Below are 16,141 nucleotides of genomic sequence, written 5' to 3'. Positions count from 1 at the left end.
AGTGCTCATAGCAGTTCAGCCTGTGACTGGCCTGAACCAGTCAATCTCCATTTAACAGTATCCTATAACACGTTTTAAACAAGTGCAAGAGATATTTAACAAATGCAACAAAATAAAGAATGACGCTTCAATGCTGACATGTTTCACCATGTAGTTAGTGTCAAGCCTTTTAACCTCCCCTTACTGTAGAACTGAGTTTAACATGAGCTTTGCGGTAGAATTATGATTATTATTTGAAGAATTATTATTCTCAGATCTCCCGTTGCCCCTGCGCCTCAACGGAATCAGGCTGCTGGTTTTCCAATGCCATAGTCATCTGCACCGGTGTCAGTCCATCCTCTACTGACACAGACAGACAGAGGTCTTTTGTTAAATGCATGTGCCACTTAAACCACATAGATATATCAGTATGTGCTAATGATGGCAGGGAGGAATATCACATTTATAGCAGTAAAAGAAACCGCTCTGTGAGTACACATAAAACAACTAAGAAGAAACAGGTTCATGTTAGCTATTAGTGTCTTATGATGTTATTTACAGGAGGCATGAGCTTTAGCTTCCTCTGTGCCACAACAAACAGCCTATTTCTTACATAAGCCTGTCATGCCATGACAAGTAGGGAAATGCTAACGTAAAAATGGCTACGACAAGTCAAAGTGGTTTTCACCAGTCCTTATAGTGTTGAGGTCTAAAGTTTTATCTGGATGCTGATGAAATGTTTACAATGATGTCATTTCAGTGCCTGAGGCTCTGGCACACCACTGTGATCTACATCAGTCTGACAATTCTTCTGCTATCTGAGAGGTCGCTTCAGACTGCAGCGGGACGAATTAACATGCAAATAATATAATATGTGCTTACATCTACACTGGAAAACATACACATCTGAATCAAGAAGCAACATACGCTACTATTAAAACTCGAATAGTGCTGTATTTGAATATTTGACTGATTTCAATTGCTTCCAAACCTGTAGATGTTTGTTTCCACGGCAGGATGTTCATTCCCGTGCGGCAGAAGGAGCGGTCAGTGTGGGCCTCGGTGCTGTACAGCACCTCCTGGAGCTGTTTGTCTCCAGGCTTCTGGGCTTTCACTCTGACCTACAAGAGGAAACATTTGTCATCGCACTACTCTCAGACATGTATTTGGTAGATTAAAACAAAACAAAAAAGCTTCAAATGAATTTAGAAGCTTTGGCATTTTAAAGCAAACCTCGAGGATGGTGATCTCCTTTTCCTTCAGCTTCCCTGCTTTGTTCTTGACCTGAGTCTTCTTGTTGTCAACCCACACCACCCGCTCCTTCACCTCTGACCTGGAGAAAATACACAGAAGCTGAAATACATCTGTATAAATTGTGTTTTAAGACCCCTCATGCTGACAGCAGACTTACTCTTGGATGCCCAGGTCAGCCAGCGTCGTGTCCAAGAAGGGGAACGGTTGGTGCGCTGGGTCGGGCTGCACCTCGATGGGCAGTGTCACCGACATCGGGATCTCCCACTCCAGTTCAACCCGCACCATTGGCCCAGGGGACTCCCTGTCTGCTGGGCCATCAGGCCCTCCGTTGGCCTGCTCTGCATTGGCCTCTCCCTCCTCCAGCAAGCTTTTTGTGTCTTCTGCTGCCAGCTTGACTCTCTGATCAGTATCTCAAAAAAAGAATGCGATGTATCCCTCGGTCTTTATCCCTGTGACTGATGCTCTGTATCTGCTCCTTCTGTCTCCAGTGGTTCTGTTGTTGCAGATACTGGCTGGTCCACTCTTTCCTCCTCAGGGCTGATGATTCAGAGCTCTGCGTCTTCAGATGATAAAGGCTTCTGGAAAGTGAGAGTGTCTGACTGCATGAAGGCTTGTGCTGTGCACTGCTGGCTGATATAAGCAGCCGGTGCAAATGTGTGTTATGTGTCACTCAGATGTTAGGTTTATTAGACTGTCAGGGGGTGATGGACTGATGGTGCTGTTTGTACTGCTCGGTGTCTGTGCGGATTATCATTTTGACCGGGCCTGTGTGAGGTCAGTGTTTAGTTCAACATGTTTCAGGTGTAAAAGGCGGAAGTTTGTGACCTAAAGATCTTCCAGCCTGTAATGAAATGATTAATTGCTTTTTGACTTATAATTGGTACTTGTTTTTAAAATGTATACATTTGGTTACATAACACATGCCAAGATGTCACTTTAGGTTCAGAATGCACAACAGATCTGTGTAATGACATGATCCACTTCACCGTAACTATACCCCCTCTCATCATTTGTGTCCCCTCTTTACCCTCCCTCTCATTTCAGGAGCTTGATATATGGGCCATTTACAGTTCAGTGTCACATTCAGATTTACAGGGGGACACAAACTCAGGACACGTGTCTCTGCATGCCGTGGAACACGTGTGTGTTTTGTCCTTTAGAGCAGGGATCTTTTCCACCAGTGAACCAGCACTCTGGACTCTGCATGTCACATTCCCTGAGCAGCCACAATGAATCCTGTCAACAAAAACAGCAGTTTAATGTCAGCACTGTGGAGGGATACAGATGATGTAAAGGCCCGGGAATGTGTAGAGCGGAAAAGAGGTTGGCTGTCTAAACAGCAGGTCGTGGTTGCACTTTTTGGTCGGCTATTATAACCTCCTTTAAATAGTTAAAATGTCTTATTCTGTTTATTCTCATGTCTGTCATTGCATTGCTTTACAGGAAAGCTCCAAATACCCTTTGTGTGCTAAGCACCAAGAGGCTGACAGGCAGGGTTAGCCATTAGAACTGGTTAACATAATTGAGCATTGAGTAGCTAATAAGCCAGATATTTCCCCCAGAAACTAGAGCAGCAAAAACGTACATCTATTGTTGCTTAATGTCTGTTGGACGTGTAAATAAGCAACAGTTTGTTACCAAATCTCCCAAAACAACTGTAATTCTATGTCATTTTTTTTGGCCTGTTTCTGTTGTCCCTAAAGGTTTCCCAGATGTGTGCATCTGTGTGTCTGTAAACTAAGTGATGTCATTTTGTCCTACAGTGCCATTGATGCAGCAGTAAGAGAAGTGGTTACGATTCAAGATGCTCACTGTAAGCATCAAGCTGCTCTTGAGTGAGGACATTGCGTCCTGAAAACCTTTAGGGTTTTTTTCATCTGTATGAAGTAGGTACTAGCTCGGAAACACAATAAACTAAAGTAGCGGACCAGTTTAGAGGCCGTATCTGTGTAGGAAAACATGACGTGGTAATGGAAAGGACATGTCCTGGCATAGCACCCTGCCACTTGAATGTATCACAAGCAGTATCAACAAAATACTCATTCTACTATGTTGATGTAAATGAGGATTTCTGTTCTGTGACTGCAGCACTGACCTCAGCTCTGGCCTCTGTCACAATGAGGTGCCACATGGATTTGGTGTTACGCTTATGTACACACACACACACACACACACACACAAAGCAGTCCCCGGTGTGTTTAACGAGCAAACACTTTAATTGTGTGGAGTTATTGAGGCATGAGGTCAGACAGTTTTCTGCCAGCGAGGCACAATATGGTCCAAGTGCTGATGTACTGTCCGGTCACATTTCAATGATTTCTATACCTTTTTTTTGCACCATAAGCTCCAATTTGACTATTTGAAATAAACTATTGGATTTATAGACTGCTTGATTTCTCTTGTTCTTATTTGACATTTGACTCAAAGCATTAATATAGGTAAAAATAATAAACAAGTTTACTTCAAAAGTGAGACTAGTGTTAAAATGTTTTCAGTTGTTCTTGATAAATTAAGTAAAGAAAATACTGTGCTAACACAAACCTGAATAACCTCTAACCTATAGAGCCATAGAGGTTATCAAGCCTTAAGAGTTTGGTGGAATAATTCATCATATGCAGATCTACTGACCAAGCAAAGTTTATTACAAAGTTGAAACTATAATTAAAAAGGATAAAAACCTCACAGCCATTACAAACTGTATAAAAAGCTTAATTTAAAATCAATACAAAGGATAAAAAGCCATACGAAAGACACAAACTGTATGATTAAACCTGCTAGGTCGTCATGTTTAAATCTTCACAAACAGTATGAGAGTATAAAACAGGAAACATTAATAAACTCAATTGGTATAGCTATTTTAAACAGCATTAAAATCAGTTAAAATGGTTAAAAATCTTGTAAATGTTCTTTAAAAACACTGAAAAAAAGTAACAGTTCAATGTTTCGGAGTTATTTAAAAATTCATTAAAAACATTTAACCTGTGATATCATGACCTCATGTGTTACTGAAGCAGTCATAGGATCTAATACATCCAATATATTCACCAATAAAAAAACACTGTTAACACTCCCTCTACAGAACTATAGAGAAATAACTGTGTGTATGTGTGTATGTTCAGACAGCTATCCTGAGGGCTGCACGGTTTATGGTGATGATACTGTAGGGTTCCACCTGTCGTACAGTCAACTGTCCAGCAGACAGCAGGTCTGAAAAGAGAGAAACACAGTTAGATAACATTATTTCAGTTTGCATCAGGTATTCCTTTTTGTCTCATTCTGCATTAAAATGAACTTCCAGGATTTGAATCAGCAGCTGCTTTTGATTTCCTCACCCAGCAATTTATAGAGTGTGTGAGCTGCAGTGGTCCGGTTGGCCTCTGGGGGCATCAGAGAGTCAAAGGTGACTTCTCCAAATCTCTGCAGGCTGCTTGAGATCCAGCTAAAAACAGACAAGCAGTTTAAGCCGTGATTCAACTAGAAGACAGATAATGACTTACCGGTATTTGTTATTAAGCTTCCAATATTTTTCTTGATTCTAAGATTATTTTTTTCATATTTTTCAAATCTTACTGATGCGGGGCAGAAAGCATTGTGCATTAAGACATTTCTCATTTATACATAATATACTGTATACTATGAAACAGCTTTTTATCTAATCTTCTGACCCTCACTTATGTTTGCGTTTCTTTTCTATACAACCTTGGTAGAGGTCTTTAACATGGAAATGTGTGTTTGCCTCAGGTTTATCCCTCGACAGAATGGTTGCTTTCTATTTTGAATTTCAAAGCAGATGTCAGGGTGTTTTTGAGCTCATTGTACTGAGTGTGCGTGTGTATGAAATACCTCAGCATGTCCCTGCTCTCTGCATCATTCTGAGCCTCGGGCATCTCAATGTTCTCCTCAGCGATAGGCTCCATTGGTAGCCGAGCCTCCTCTTGCGGGGACCTAAACATTAAAACAAAAACACAGTGATCTATTTCTTTATCCTTTCAGCTGTGTGTCTGTCTTACCATCTGAGACTCACCATCTGCTGACAGGAGTCATCACATCGCTCATGGATTTGTCCTCTTTGGACATGTCCAGGATCACATCTAAAGCAGCTGTTTCACACACAAATACACACTTTGAAACGCTGGCAGCTTTAGGTAAATGGTTTATTTGTTGTGCTGCCAAAACATGATCTGAAAAACTAATGTGTGAGAAAAGAGAAAGAATTCTTACATGAGCCCTCAGCGGGTTGCAGTCCTGACTCACTGGATATCTGAGAAAGAGAGAGAGGCAGAGCTTCGTGAAACAGAAACGAGGTTTATAATCTAATTTGTCTCACCACTGAACTGAACACAGTTGGCAGGCTACGACTGCAGGCCAGCTGCCTAATGGATAACCTTTATTACTCGACCCACAGTTTCGCAAATAGCCTGGCAGATTTTGGCACGGCAAGAAACTGTACAGCGCTTCGTAAGACTATTTAGTATTTTTCTTTAGATTATTATATGATACCAAGAGAAAAGCTGTTAAAAAAGATAAGTATTAAATATCTACACACCTTCGCACAGACCCACCTCTCTCATGCTTGAGTGCCTCCTCTTCCTCTCTGTCCTCAGTATTTCTCTGTCCTGCTCTGACTCTCCTCTCACGCCCTCTTTGTCCTCCTCCCCTCTCTGGTTTTCCCCATATACAGACAGGACGGTGAGCGAGGCACACTGTTTCCATAGAGACTGGAGGTCAGTATGGAGGAGGGCTGTAAAGGGGTCAAGGGGTATTTGGTCATTTCTTTTAGCAGTTTAAGAAAGACAGTCCAAATCAAAGAATGCTGTAATCAATCTACGAGGTGTTTGCTGATTAGAAAACATGCTGGCAGTTAATATTCATACTTCCAGGGCAGTTTCATTTTCTTTAACCTCTTGTGTGCCTCTTAATGTTACGTTATAGTCCCTACATCTGTGTGCAATTTTAAGTCTGAAAGCAGAGAGACAAAAATCTTTATTGTAGAACTTTGTACTGACATCCACAGGGGGCGCTGAAGAGCTGAGCAGGAGCAGCACGCTTGGTCGGGGAGGGCAAATCCAGTAACACCTGGGACTGACAGGAGGAACAAAATATTAACATGATGGTACAAATAATTTCACAGTGGAGGGAGAGAGAAGGGCCAAAGTCAATGTCTCAAAGGAAATTAGAGAAAATAAGGGAGGAAGGAAATAAAATCAATGAGCAATTTTCCAGTGGGGTTAGAGAGCAGGAGGAGGGTTGGAGATCTGGAGTTTAATTAACTGAGACCCTGGTGAATAGATACTTTGATGGCAACACTTTGATTACAGAACAGCAAAGACTGAAAATTCAGCTGGTCAGTGTTACGGCTGAAAGAGTGTGAATTAAAGTGGTGCATACACTATATACAGCCTGTGTCATATTGTGCGTGTTTGTTGAGGTAGAGAAGGGTTGTTTAAGATTATATTCATAATGAATTTTTACATATACGATTAAGTATATGAGTAAAGTAAAACGCTCCCAGCATGTTTCAGTACCAGCTCTAGTGTCTCGGCCCGTGGGTTTCCGATCTGTTCCTTCATCGCTCTGTCAGATATCTGGACCTGAGGGTCAGCAAAGACCAGTTGACGCTTGCGACCTCCTACGTGCTTCGGGAGAGGAAGAACAACCTGATGGCAGTGAGAGAAACACACAGGTGAAATGTTTGGACGATTGAATCTATAAAAAAGACGTCACACTCCAGCTCACAAACTGGAAACTATGAATCTATGCGGAGCCGCACCTACATGTGCTTTCCATTACTTGTTTCCAAAACGAAACAAGCCGCCCATGAGTCACTCTGTGGAATGTAGATTGAAGTTTATGACAAGTGTCCCAGCAGAAACTGCTTTGTCATTGTTTGTTGTTTCCATCATGTCAGAATTTAAACAGCAGGTGATTAACAAGGTAGTGAATAGACAGCATCACCTATGTCTCACCTCTTCAGTTGTTCTGTCTCCTTCTTTCTCAGATGCCCCAGAGGGTGGAGTTGGCATAGCAACCTGCAGTGGGGTCATCTCTAGGGCAACAGCTGCCAGAGGAACCTCCACAGGCTGACCTGACTCTTCGTCTAGCAGCCACACGGTGTCCCGCTCTGGTCCCAGCATCGTCTCCTTCAGCCTGGAAACAATAACACACACATGCTGACTGTACACAGTTGGTCCTCACAAGTCTGAGCTTAAAGCAGTGTGTGTGTATTTGTGTTGTAAGTGGTCGTTATCTGTTGTCAATATTTACCTGTCTGTAAACATTCTTTGACATGCAAACAAAGCAGACTGGTATTATCGCAATGATGTTTACCCTGAAGGAGCTCTCTGAGGTGTGTAGCTAATGGGCTGTCAGTTTTTAGGTTCTCTACAGGACTCACTGGTCAATAGAGGACATTGCTCCTTCAAGATCCCTGATCCTTTCCTCTGTCTGCTGTCCCCCTACTTCTGTTTAACAAACAAGTACATGATGACAGAGAAACAATATGAATTCAAGTGAACCCACTCTTGGATCCCATTGGCTATATTCTGACGATGATACAGCCTCTGGGGACAAAGGTGAACATGCCGGGCATATAGCCAGCGGTTAGCAATAAACGACTTCCAGTCAAGACTTCCTTTTCCGCGTGCTGCATTGTTTACAGAAAAACAACCCGTTTTACTTTAATTAACGGGTCTTACCTTTGCCAAAATTTCAATATCTTGATGCAGATTAGTAAAAAGTCAAAATGAAGCTTTGTCAAGTCTGTCCTCAAGAGGAAAAAAACACTACTTTCAAAATGCTTGTTTGTTGAACGGAGGTCGGATTGATCATTTCTGATGCATTCCAGGAAGTAAGGAAATCTAAACGCTGAACAGCTTTTGCGTCAAGGGAATTTAACTCAAGTTGATTTTTTGATCTAGAACGGATTGTTAGCTGCATAGCATTATGTTCCGCCTGCTTCTGTTTTTCTTGCATATGCCGCCGCCTGCTGATATGTAATTAATCGGACAACAAGCATACTACAAACGGAAACCAGAACACTTGCCATCCCTAAAATCCGTGTCCCTGCCTACAGATTCTACATTTCTATATAGAATGTGTAAATGGAGATTAAAGTGAACCCATCTCTAACAAAACAATCTAATCTAAAGAGTTTACCAACAGTTAAATCACTTTCTTTGTTTAGGAAACAGTTTTTTCTTGTCAAAAAACTCTTAACAACCCAATTTGGATTCTCTTACTGCTGTTTTAATGCATGAGTTGAATTCAGAGCGAATGTTTTAGGAAGGCAGGCGTCTCCTGAAAATAAACCCTTGTCTTTCCAGTAGCAAAACCACTCTCAGAGTCAGAATTGCCTCTTTTTTTTTTCAATTATAGTGACAGTAGAAAGAGTTTGACCTGGTTCACTGGTGCAGACACATTACAGAAAAAGGAACACGCTGTGGGGCTGATAAAGTAGGCACTTCACAGATTATTACATTTAGTACAAACCTCCAGTGTCAGACAACAAAACTTAAAGACATGTACATGCAAAGCTTATCCTTCTTGTTGTTAAAGACAGAAGCACTCACCTCCCCGGAACTGGTCTGGCTGATCCATCAACAAGTCAATCTCTCTGGCTGTGGCCTCAGGAAGGTCATCACCCACAAAACACTGAGACAGAAACAGAGTGACAGCGAAAGAGAGGAAAGGTCAGAAGAGGAAAAATGTAAAACAAAAACACAATCATGAGGTTTAGTCTGTTAAGTGTACCCAAAAAAAACAGAATGATAAAAAAAATGTACACATTTTTTGCATACAAAGCAAAAACAAACCCAAGGGGCAGACAGGCGGGGGCGGAGGACACATATCTCTGTAAACAAACTGAGTGCATGCTGATGTAATTAAGTCACATCCTATCAAATGGACAAAATGGACTTCATTGGCTGATGATGCTTTAGGAGGAGCATTATCAGTCCCTAAGTGGCAATACGAAGAGGCTAATAGTGTGTGGAGGTACTGTGGGACACAGACTCACCGTGGTGAAACAGCTGCATTTGATGACTGTACATAATAAAGCTCTGACAGGTGAATTCAGGACAGTCTGTTAGGCATCAGGTATTTTACGTCCACATTCCCCTACACCGTTAACTTCACTGGATTATACAAAACATTAAGAAAATGTTTTTTTTCATTTGTAAAAAAAAAATCTGTCCCATAGATATTTGTTGTGCTTTAAGCAGATGGAAGCACAAACCTCGCACAAAAACTCTCACAAACCTATATTGAACTTTATCTGGCTTTAATGTTACTTCCTCATCACATAGCATGCTGCACAGAGTGAGGGAAAAGACCGACTTTCAGTGTCCGACTTGCGATAAAAACCTTCAGTAAAGCTGTTGCGGGCACGTGTCCAACATCCCAGCCCAATGAATCACTAGGACCCCTGCTGAATCTAAACTGATGACTGGGATGTTTTCTGTCCCTGTACTGTGACAGAGAGTTTACCTCAGCAGCGGGGATGAGCAACTGCTCCTTCTCTGTCAGGGTGATGGCAGCTGGAGGTGACCTGAAACCTGGTTTGACACAAAGGGGGGGGGATTAGAAGCCAAGTGTGTTTGTAGCACAGTGAGACATCATTTTAAGCCCTTACAAAGAGATCTGGGCTGGATCCGGGACTGATGCATTTTTTATTAAATATGTGCATAGAAAATAAGATTAAATTCACTGATGATTGAGCATTTATTCACAAATTTCCTAACAGGGGTGGAAATAGCACCCTACTACGCCAACGTTTATTTTTAGAAGAAAATCCACTAATGGAATTTTAGCTAGATGACCCATTTATGAAACGTCTGATGACATATTATCTTGACTTTTATCATGCAAAGTGATACCACAACCATTTAATTAGACATCCAATTAGAATCAGAATAATCTGTACGTAAAGAACATAATCACAAGTGTCACAGACCAGTTTGGAAGCAAAGCAAGCATCCAGTGTGTATGGTCCCCAAGGGTCACACACAAGCAATACACATCATGAAAGACAAGAACAGGAGACATAAATACATACATATAATATAATACATACATCCCATGGATGTCATCATGATAGACACAAAGCCAACAGTCCTTGGTGTATATGCAATGGCAAAGTGCCTAAAGCTTGTTTAAAAACTCAACTGCTGATGGAACAAATGACCTAAGATATCTGTTTGATTTAGCCATCCGAGTGTAGGTGAACCTCCTGTTGGCAGAAGATTAAACTCTACATAAAGAGGGTGGTGAGGGTCTTCCAGGATGGCCTTCTGAGTGGCTCGGTCTTGATAAACATGGCCAAGATCTTTAAAGGTAATGCCGACAGTCTTTCGGCAAAGTATAACAATGTTTCGCAGCCTGTTTTTGTTAACAACGCTGAGGTTTCCAAACCAACAGATTATCGCAAAAGTTACAATTAACTCAATAAAAGATTAATAAAATATAGCAGAGCACGATGAATCCACATAGTTAAAAAAAAAAGGTTAAAATAAGCACCACTCACATAAGCAACACATTAAAACCACACTAAAAGCAATCGTAACTACTGCTGCTTGTTGCCGCAACAAGGCAGCGCTATGACATATACATATACTACATTTACATGTTGGTGCTTTTTTTCTGCTCCACGTCTCAAACAGACACGTGAGAAGTGGGAAATGGACACAAAAAGACACAAGAACATCTAAGTTTCCTGAAGCTTTTGAAATGGGGCCACCTAATTAAGCCATCATGACCTGTTTGATGTTGAAATGAAGAATTAAAAGGCAGCAACGTATCAGTCTCACCCTCTTTGTCAGGTGTGGTGTGGGGACTGGGCACCAGGGAGTGCTGTGAACCTGCCTCTGCAATCACCAACACTGACTGCAAACACACATTATAAAATATCAGAAAAGAAAACATACTGACAGATATAACAATTTTCTTGAACAGAACAGAAGTAGGAACTGAGCCTGATATAAACCACTTGTTATGTGTAAATATGACCTCTTTACCAAAAGGATGACCCTGCTATGCTTTGGATTCATGGGGACAATAATACACAACAGGATCTCAATATACAGCAGTTTGCAAATGGCAAACCCCAGTACTAAAATTCTATAAATTACATGACAGTAACCACTTAAACAGTTCTATATTATAGTCACAATATTATCTTGCATCACACAGTGGCACTGTTCATGGTTTAAGACAGACGTGGTATTTCCACAGGGAAAGACCACGAGGTCAAAGTTCATCCTTGTCAGACAGATTTATTGCACACAGTGTGAGTTTAAGTTAGAGATTTAATCTCTCTGACGATACCGGTGGATTGCATGTAGAGATATTGCACGCATGTTATGTTAGAATGGGATTCACTTGTAATGTAAGGCCATGAAACAATGATTCACCTGTGGTAGTTGATTGTTTATTAGTGAATTGACTGTAAGAATAAAAGGCTGGGATATTGAATATTTTGAAAATGTTGGGTGTGCATCAAATTACTGTACATATCCTGGGATTATCTCAAACAGTGACATCAGAGAAGCATCATATTTTCTCAATTCAGTGGAAAAATGCTGTATTTGTCCTTGAAATAGGTGTGGCATATATGGGATGTGTAGGTTAGTGTGTGTGTGTTTACTCAGTATTTGAACTGTGGTTAGACAATACTCACCCACACACTTGCAGCAGCAGAGCATGTGTGTTGAATGTTGTCAGATGACACTACTTACTATTATGTTATTTTCAATAATTGATCCATTTACTTCTGCTGCAGAAATCCAAATGAAAGCTTTACTAAAGGAAAGTAGCTGCCGTGTCAAATGGTCTGACATAAGAGTATTGTCTTATTAATGAACCGTTCTCCAGATGTGGGAATATTTCCTCAGGAAACTTTAGTTTGTCTGCGACATTCACAGTTATACATCTATTATATTATGGGTACAGGTTATATGTCTTATATATTTAATATTGACAGAATCAATGTTTAGTTTATTGTGTTACCTCCAACGTCTACTATTATGAGTGATGGTGAATAAACTATTTTTATATCCGTTGTATTCAACATATAGACTGTATAAAAAGCTCCCTTAAAGTGAAGCCAAAACATTTCGAGCGCCCCCTGCTGGCTGGCTGCAGTATAGGTCATAAAGCCCGCCTCCTCCATGTTAACAGATGGGACATGTGTCAAACTATAAAATCTAAATACATGCCAAAAATTGTTTTCTCAAACATGGTTTGTCATTATAGTAAGTTCTTATCATTATCTGATTTACTTCCAAGTGTTCATTTTTCTGACAAATTCATTTTTAATTAGTTATTTGATGCTGTCAAAATGATGATTGACAGCTCTGTTGACAAATACGGCTCCTGCAGCTGAACTGTTTCGGATTAGCAGAGTAGAGGCCGAACGGCGAGAGGAAACGTAACGTAAGAGCAGATGGAGACGCATCATCCATCTATATATACAGTCATTGATTCAACTCTAGAGTGACTGCTGCTCCTGACAATCACATCTATCCAGCCTGCTGTGAAAAGGTTAACCTGATATTTGTTGAGTTTTGTAATGCTACACAACAGAGACACACATTAGTTTACACTGCCTGTTTTTAGAATATTCCCTTGCCACAACAACACATACAGTACATGGTTTAATGTACCTGGTGTATTTTGTAGGGGCTGGGCAGTTGGTTTAATTCCATGAGACCAAAGAAAGGGTCCTGAGCCCCCTCTGCCTCCTCCATCATGTACAGGCTGTCACGTACGTCCAAGGCCGGCCTGCCAGACAAACAAACCAATAATATCTAAAATATTAAAACTTCATACAAGTGCTGACTGGCTGATGCAACACTATAAACACTTTCAGACACACAGGTTGTTTCATGGTTTTTCAACAAAAGATAAAATATGATGGAAGTAAGATTAACGTTCACCATCTGCATGGTGCACAATGTGTAAAGATATACTGCATCTGCAGAAACAAGAGCTCATACATCACCACTGTTCCATAACACAGCCTATTAAACATTTATGATGCCATTCAAATGAAAGTAGCTCAATTTGTCCATCACCCACCCAATAAAATACTGTCTCCTTTCACAGTCTTTATTCCCCAAAATAATCTCCTTCATAAATATTCCACCAGATGCTTTGAGCTCAGACTTCCCCAAACACATAAAACCTCTGCAGTGTTCTGCTTATAATCAGAGGGCCTTCAGGATACAAAACACTCATTCCCTGTGCAAGATGAAACGGTTGTACATGTCCTTGTGTGCACACCTGTCAGACCCAGCCATGTCGATACCTAGGCATCTTTCAGAGCGCAGCAGGCGGTCCATGGTGTGCTGAGCCTCCTCTGGAAGCAGAGAACGAGTTAGAAGTTTTCACACGCAACTCTTAGATGAGCGGTTCACTCAGTAACAGAAGCAGAGATGTCACATTAGGTCAGGGTCTAAAATATCTGACATGACAAATGTAATGAATGTGATTGTATTACCATAATGCTGCCTGTCTAGTCAGCAGAAGATGGCAATAAGCAAGGCACCTTCAATATTAAATGGGATTATCATGTGCTAATACATGATATGCATGATGCATTTGCTTTCTGCATTTGTGGATTTTTTATTAAGCTTTACAGATACTCTTTTGTACTGTCCCAGCTGTGATTGCTACAGAAAGATATTTATCATGTTTACAAGACCATTATGAAGCACATCCCACCACACCCTATAAAATACTCTCAGTTGTATGTGACAGCTTTAGGAGATTCTATCTTATTCTACTGACAGATGAAATGAAATACCATTGCTAAATTTAAGGGGACAACAGGCAGTGGATGCTTTCTTGGCTTCTCCCCCTGCTTATCATCATGAAGTGTTTTTCACAGTTTTCATCAACCATGACAACAGCATGATTGTGAAGCTGTGGGATGCAATATTAGGCTGTAATTTAAGACATGATGAATAGAGACTGTTTAGCTGGGTCTGATGGTTTTGCATCAGCTCAATATCGGCTTCTAAATCAGCTTTGCCAGGGCGATCTGGGAAACATGCATTGAGCACCGATAGCACTGTTTTGGTTTTATATTAAAACAGCATTTCTGAAGCTTCTACATTTTGCAGAGACAACTCATCTGCTGTGTTTTGCATAATTTGAACAAACAGCGTTTTCACATTTCACCTGAGTTTACCTTGTAAAGCAGCCCAACAGAAAATGAATTCCTTGTTTAGCTTAAAATCATCCTTTTCACAGCATTTTCTGCTAATCCTATATAAATATACCAGACAGAAATCTGCCCTTGTTTAAAATCAACTGACTGATTTCTGGTAAATACTAAAAAATAAGACTGCTACCGCTTTAACTGTTATTTTGTCCAAAGAAATAAAGTCTCCTTTGGTCTATTCTGCTTATTCAATTCCCCCTTTCTTCTTGCTCATTTATCAGAAGTTTACAGTACATTATGTTCAGACAATGTAGTTTTGAGGACAGTTCCACTTCTTCTCTTTCTACACTTGCTTGATTTCCCCTTACCGAGCAGGAAGCCACACTGCCTGTGGTACACCACAACCACTCCATACTGCAGCTGGGACGACAGGTAGAGAGAAAACTGAGGTCTCGGTAGGTTGGGTTGTGGTGGAGGAACCTGGGCTGTCACATAGTCCACAATGTCCCCACTGTAAAAATCAAACAAAATGTTCTGGTATAATCAAATTAACATTGTAACAGTAACATAACAGTACTACTTAACCCAGTACCATGTACAATTTCATACAATTTTAGGTAGTAATGCAAAGACATACATTTTACCTGCAAACTCTTTAACCTATTTTAAACCTTAAAGCAGCTTTTGGCAGATGAGCTAATATATTTTCCCCAAACTAAACTACTAATTGCTTGAGCCAAGCTGCTTAAATTACCAACACACTACAAAAAATGTCTAAGGTCATTTTATAAGGTTCATATATATTTTGAATTTCCCCCCTGCGGATTATCTTGTATAACTAAGCAAGATAAGGTAACAAAATAAGAACTTGATGGAAAATCATAAATCAATCAATATATGCTTCAAAAAGATTTGTATCTTAACTTTATTTAGTCAAAATTGTTCACCTTGCTAGCAACAAAACCTGACAGCTGAAGCTTACATTAGCCATTTGACAAACATTATGGAAATTCTTACCATGTTCGTTTGACATTGACTTTGAGAAGCTCTCTCCGAGTGACCCTGATACCTCTTGTGGCTGCTAACCTGAATAACCAACAAATTCAGAAAAAAACCGGGCTTACACAGGCTTATCAGCCATCTAGGTTAAGACGTTTTGCTGTAATGTTAGTAAACAGTTAACAAAGGCTCGCTAATCTTGTAGGTACAAGCTCATGACCTAAATTAGCTTTTTAAAAACTTACCAAATGGTGGAAAAACATCCAGAATGGCGTTGAAGGACATTTGGGTAGTAAAACATATTTTATGTGGTCTCTCTATAGCAGGTACTTTGAGTAAAAAAGGTTTAAGTTTAGAGTATTTCTTTGATATAGTCCCAGCACGGTTTTCCCGCGTCTAGTCACACTTGACCAATCAGGTTGCGAGTTTAGTCAAGTTGAAAGTAAACACTCATGATGCCTTCAAGTAAAGTACAAAATAAGAACACTGACATGTTATGTAATAGAGACAGCTATTAATAGTGCTAGGGAGTTAGGAAGTCCTGTGAATAATGAAACAAGGACTACAGTATACATAGATGTGTTTTACGTTAGTAAGTCCACGAGTGGAACTATCTTTACTGTCGATTGTTTACAGTTGTGGTACATACAATTATTCAATCAATCAATTATTCTCAGTATGTATAATTCTGATGATTGGCTACCTTTGGAGTAATTACAACCCAGACACTGCCACATCAGTAGTAATCTC

At 40.4% G+C, this 16,141-nt stretch overlaps 2 protein-coding genes across 2 annotated transcripts; both read right to left on the bottom strand.

Annotated features, from left to right (window-relative positions):
* Positions 1 to 250: 250 nt before the first annotated feature.
* Positions 251 to 3,078, bottom strand: LOC138596234 (uncharacterized). Its single transcript, XM_069667857.1, has 5 exons — positions 2,995 to 3,078; positions 1,391 to 1,632; positions 1,213 to 1,312; positions 971 to 1,100; positions 251 to 339 (listed from the first exon to the last, which is right to left on the bottom strand). Exons 1-5 carry the CDS (start codon positions 3,076 to 3,078, stop codon positions 251 to 253), a joined length of 645 nt encoding a protein of 214 aa, XP_069523958.1.
* Positions 3,079 to 4,123: 1,045 nt separating this feature from the next.
* rec8b (REC8 meiotic recombination protein b) lies at positions 4,124 to 15,692 on the bottom strand. Its single transcript, XM_069667775.1, has 18 exons — positions 15,637 to 15,692; positions 15,410 to 15,478; positions 14,761 to 14,903; positions 13,510 to 13,585; positions 12,891 to 13,008; positions 11,037 to 11,112; positions 9,718 to 9,785; positions 8,802 to 8,883; positions 7,628 to 7,694; positions 7,200 to 7,380; positions 6,759 to 6,890; positions 6,240 to 6,315; positions 5,796 to 5,974; positions 5,455 to 5,494; positions 5,258 to 5,333; positions 5,077 to 5,178; positions 4,566 to 4,672; positions 4,124 to 4,440 (listed from the first exon to the last, which is right to left on the bottom strand). Exons 1-18 carry the CDS (start codon positions 15,690 to 15,692, stop codon positions 4,349 to 4,351), a joined length of 1,740 nt encoding a protein of 579 aa, XP_069523876.1. The 3' UTR covers positions 4,124 to 4,348.
* Positions 15,693 to 16,141: the final 449 nt, after the last annotated feature.

Source organism: Semicossyphus pulcher, unplaced genomic scaffold (genome assembly GCF_022749685.1).
Source record: "Semicossyphus pulcher isolate SPU_LCO1_2020_fin unplaced genomic scaffold, fSemPul1.0.p SCAF_18, whole genome shotgun sequence".
Classification (NCBI taxonomy): domain Eukaryota; kingdom Metazoa; phylum Chordata; class Actinopteri; order Labriformes; family Labridae; genus Semicossyphus; species Semicossyphus pulcher.
This window is presented reverse-complemented; position numbering and strand designations above follow the sequence as displayed.